We start from the raw sequence: 4,074 nt of genomic DNA on the forward strand, positions 1-4,074 counted from the left end.
GGAGATCGTCCGTGCTGGGGATGGTGAGATGTTAAGATTGTAATTTGGGCACGTGGAGACCGTCCGTGCGAAAAATTGTTTGATATTATGATAGTGCGTTGAGATCGTCCGCACAGACACGTGGAGATCGTCCGTGTCGGTATATGGACCTCGCGAGTCCCCCATGGGTCATGAACTCTCGATGTATTTCCGAGGAGTATCATGTATATACGGTTGAGTGAGTACTGGGTATTCTGAGACATATCATTACATGGCATCATATTGCATTGCATTTCATCCCATCATTCATTCTTGATGACTATATGTTTCGTTTGGTGTTTGGAAAATATAAAACGTTGATTTCTTTATTGATGAAACTTAAATAGTAAGTGTAATATATAGATATATATATACTTGTACAATCTAAGAATTTATTTTCTATATAATTCCCGTCACTACTTCTTCGTTGTCGGTCAATGAGACATACTGGGTACACGTGGTTTCGTACTCATACTACGCTTGTTGCACTCTTTGTGGTGCAGATTCGATTCCGAGTAGGAGCACATCTCGTGGAGCAAATTGAGTCCGGCTTGAAGTTTCTTGGAGTTGTGGTGAGCTGCTTGGCTGTTCCGTGGCCCACACCTCCCTCTATCTTTTACTTATTCTGTTATTCAGTATTCAGACAGGATATCCCTTATGTTAGATTTGCCTTTTAGTTTCAGACTTGCATCGTATTTTAGAAGCTCTTGTACTCATGACACCATTTCTTGGGTAGTACTTTTTTTCAGTTTTCCGCATTCGTACTTATAAGAACTCAGTGTTGGAGATTTGGAAATTGTTGTCTTTTCACTTCTTTGTTAGTTAAGTTGTTAAAATATGTTGGTTGGCTTACCTATTGGTTGGGAATATAGGTGCCATCACGACTCGTGATTTTGGGTCGTGACAGTTCATTTATTTATTTCTTCAGATTTTGATGGATTTCATAGTGTAAATTCAAGGTCTAAACAAAAGTTATCGGATTCTCGAGATCATTCTTGATAAGGAGGAGGGGGGGATACATTAAAAAAGTTAATTTTCTCTAATTTGTATGAGTTTGGCTGAATATAGATGATAAGTAAGGTTTATGGACTGATAATTATCCCATATTACTTTGGTATGGTTTTAACTATTGATACAACCGATTAATTAAATTGAAAAAACTCCAATCAAAATGAGAAAAAAACAAATTAAATCAATTTTGTTTTGGTTCGGGTTGAGTTACAACCAAAAATCAAAATCAAACTGAATAATATAAAATCGAACTGAAAAATCGAATGTAAACCTCTAGTCTTAAAGAAATAAAAGTGATGTTATAGGGCAAATTTCCAAACACAAATGATAATCTAAGAAATTTACTCCAACTTTTGAATTTGAGTCTTAAATATAAAAAACTTTTCGAACATATTTTCTCTTAGAATTTCAAACTACTTCAATGGATTTTCATCATTAAAAAAAAAACTCATACAAAGATCTCCAACATGTATTTTAAGAATAAATTGATCTTCTGTGTATTTTTTTTTTAATAAAAAAGTTCTCTAGTAAAAACAAATTATATAACTAGAAAATATTTATTATCGACTATAAAATCAAATCAAATTTTCTGTTTCGTTCTTGTCAAATTCATAAATAATAAAATAGTGGTATAAGAGGATGACCCTCACCTACTACGTGTAAATTTAATTTTCACTATTTATTACATTTCGTACGTAAATTAAAAATAATAATTTTATCCTAATTAGTGGTTTCAAAAAGAAAAGATCACTTCAAATGTCTTCGACTAGTTCATGCGTTTACTTATTTAGATTTTGAAATTAGCGACTCCTCCAATGCTCATGCATGTATATTTTACTACACGACGTGATTTTTACTTAAATGATATTTATTTTGCAGTGAAAAACTACACAACACGATTTTATTTAAATAGCATTTATTTTGAAGCGAAAAAAATAATACAATTAAATCACAATGAAAATCATAACATAAAGAAGTACGTAAATGCATCGATGGTTGAAAGAAATAATAACTAGGAACAATATATCATCAATATTAAAAACCTATAATTACAAATCACATTTAGGAACAATATATCATCAATATTAAAAACCTATAATTACAAATCACATTTTTTTTATGTTCTACATACTGACAACGTGACCCATGAATAAAAACATTTTATATGGGACCGTAGTTTTTTTACAATATTACTTTCTTTTTCTTGTTCTTTTTATTTTTTTATCTGTGCTTTTTTATTGGAGAACGATATATAATTTGCATAAGATCTATTCTCAAAAAATTGAATTCACGTGAATTTAGAAAACAATCACATTTTATATTTATTTTATACTTTAAAATCTTTGGGACCATAGATTTAGTTTATGTGGGGTAGGTAGGGTTTGAATTTTTTTTTTAATCAATTATTGATGACTAAGTTAATCGATACCAACCATAATCTTTATAATTAAATCGACCCGACCCCTTATTAAGTCCCTATAAATATGGATGTGTAATTAATGAGTTTTACGCATCACACAATTAAATTAAATAAAAGCAAAATGGAGGGAAAGAATATGCTCAAGTTATCTCATGTGCTTGCTTTCTTGCTTCTTGCATCACGTATGTAATTAATTAGCCCCAAAATTTTTTTTATAGTCCGATTAATTCAAAATTTATAAATAAACATAAAAAATTCTTAACAGTACCTTAAATATACAACATAATTTTTTGTCGAGGGGGATTGTCTGCCCCTGGTTGTATAGCAGATTTTGAATCCCCTTCGATTAGCTAGTTCATTTGTTTACTTCTTTCATATATCGAACCCTCTTAGTAAAATTACTGATTCCGCCAATGCTCATGCATATATATATTTTATTATCTCTGAAATATGTAAATTAATTAATTATATATAATTACAGTTTTTCAATCACTGATGGCAAGAGATTTGATTAGTGATGGCATAGAAGTACTACAATTTCCAGTGGAAAATGATGGTGAATTTGTATTTTGCCCAGGTAATTAATTTAATTTCACATATGGTTACATAATTATATGATTTTTTTTTTATTTTTAGTATTATCACAAATTTATAATTATTTTAGGTAAGCTATCATGGCCTGAACTTGTTGGAAAATCAGCAGGATATGCAAAAGTAGTAATTCAAAAGGAAAATCCCATAGTTCATGATGTTAGGCTTCTATTTCCTGGTATGCCTATGCCACATAATTATGTTTGTGGCAGAGTTTTTCTGGTTGTTAACTTTCAACGCGTTGTTCAAGTTACTCCCTCTATGGGTTAGTAACATTATTATTATTATTATGTTATTATAAAAAATTAAATAAAGTGGAGATATTAAATATAATGTCTTCATGTACTCTACTATTTCAGCATAAATAAAACTAATGTATTATTTTCTTTCATGTTGTAGTCTTTTTTCAATTTTGATTTTCTTTTTTTATGAATTGACGAATCGTTAAAGCTTATATAAATAAGATGATCATATAATTAAACGTGATATATTATAGTGGGTAGTTGTCATATCACCCATCCGGCAAAATATTATTGTGACGAAGCGTGTTTGAAAATATAATATTTAAGTAAATGGTAATATCAATCTCATGTTTCATATTTAAATAAAACTTGGATATGAAAAGCTAACCCTTGAAGTTAGCTCACGCTCAAAACTCCTCCGACACGAGTCCTAGTCGTTGCGCTGCGGTCCGTTTCCCGGCTTCGCTTGCGCGATTGAATGAGGCCTTATCTAATACAAATCTGAATTAATCGAACTTCAATACAAATATCAAGCATCGAGTGAAATTATTTTTTTTAAAAAAAATGAATCTCAGTGTCACATCATAATCACTTAAGTCCTCGTATAAATTGAGCACAAATTAAACATAATTTAGTTACTGACAATAATTATAGAAATTGCTTCAATTACTGCAATATATTTTAGATAAATAAAACCATACTTCAATTAAATTTTTTTGGTACTGAAAAGCAATACCTGTGGTTAGTTAGTTCATGGATTATTGAAGTAATTAACCAGCCACATGTGAAAAA

General features: G+C 30.3%; 1 protein-coding gene across 1 annotated transcript; it reads left to right on the plus strand.

The window, feature by feature from the left end:
- Positions 1-2,495: 2,495 nt before the first annotated feature.
- LOC101265677 (proteinase inhibitor I-B-like) lies at positions 2,496-3,431 on the plus strand. The gene is made up of 3 exons (XM_004247644.5): positions 2,496-2,631; positions 2,931-3,026; positions 3,114-3,431. The coding sequence occupies exons 1-3, from the start codon at positions 2,529-2,531 to the stop codon at positions 3,308-3,310; spliced, it is 396 nt and encodes a 131-aa protein (XP_004247692.2). The 5' UTR covers positions 2,496-2,528; the 3' UTR covers positions 3,311-3,431.
- The last annotated feature ends 643 nt before the right edge of the window (positions 3,432-4,074 follow it).

This window comes from Solanum lycopersicum, chromosome 9 (assembly GCF_036512215.1).
Source record: "Solanum lycopersicum chromosome 9, SLM_r2.1".
In the NCBI taxonomy this organism is placed as follows: Eukaryota; Viridiplantae; Streptophyta; class Magnoliopsida; order Solanales; family Solanaceae; genus Solanum; species Solanum lycopersicum.

What these genes read in the sequence shown, in the direction of transcription:
- LOC101265677 (XM_004247644.5), top strand. Translation starts at nt 2,529, where the DNA reads ATGAGTTTTACGCATCACACAATTAAATTAAATAAAAGCAAAATGGAG. An exon ending in TTTCTTGCTTCTTGCATCAC is followed by an intron (nt 2,632 to 2,930) that starts GTATGTAATTAA and finishes ATATAATTACAG; the next exon opens with TTTTTCAATCACTGATGGCA. An exon ending in TGAATTTGTATTTTGCCCAG is followed by an intron (nt 3,027 to 3,113) that starts GTAATTAATTTA and finishes TAATTATTTTAG; the next exon opens with GTAAGCTATCATGGCCTGAA.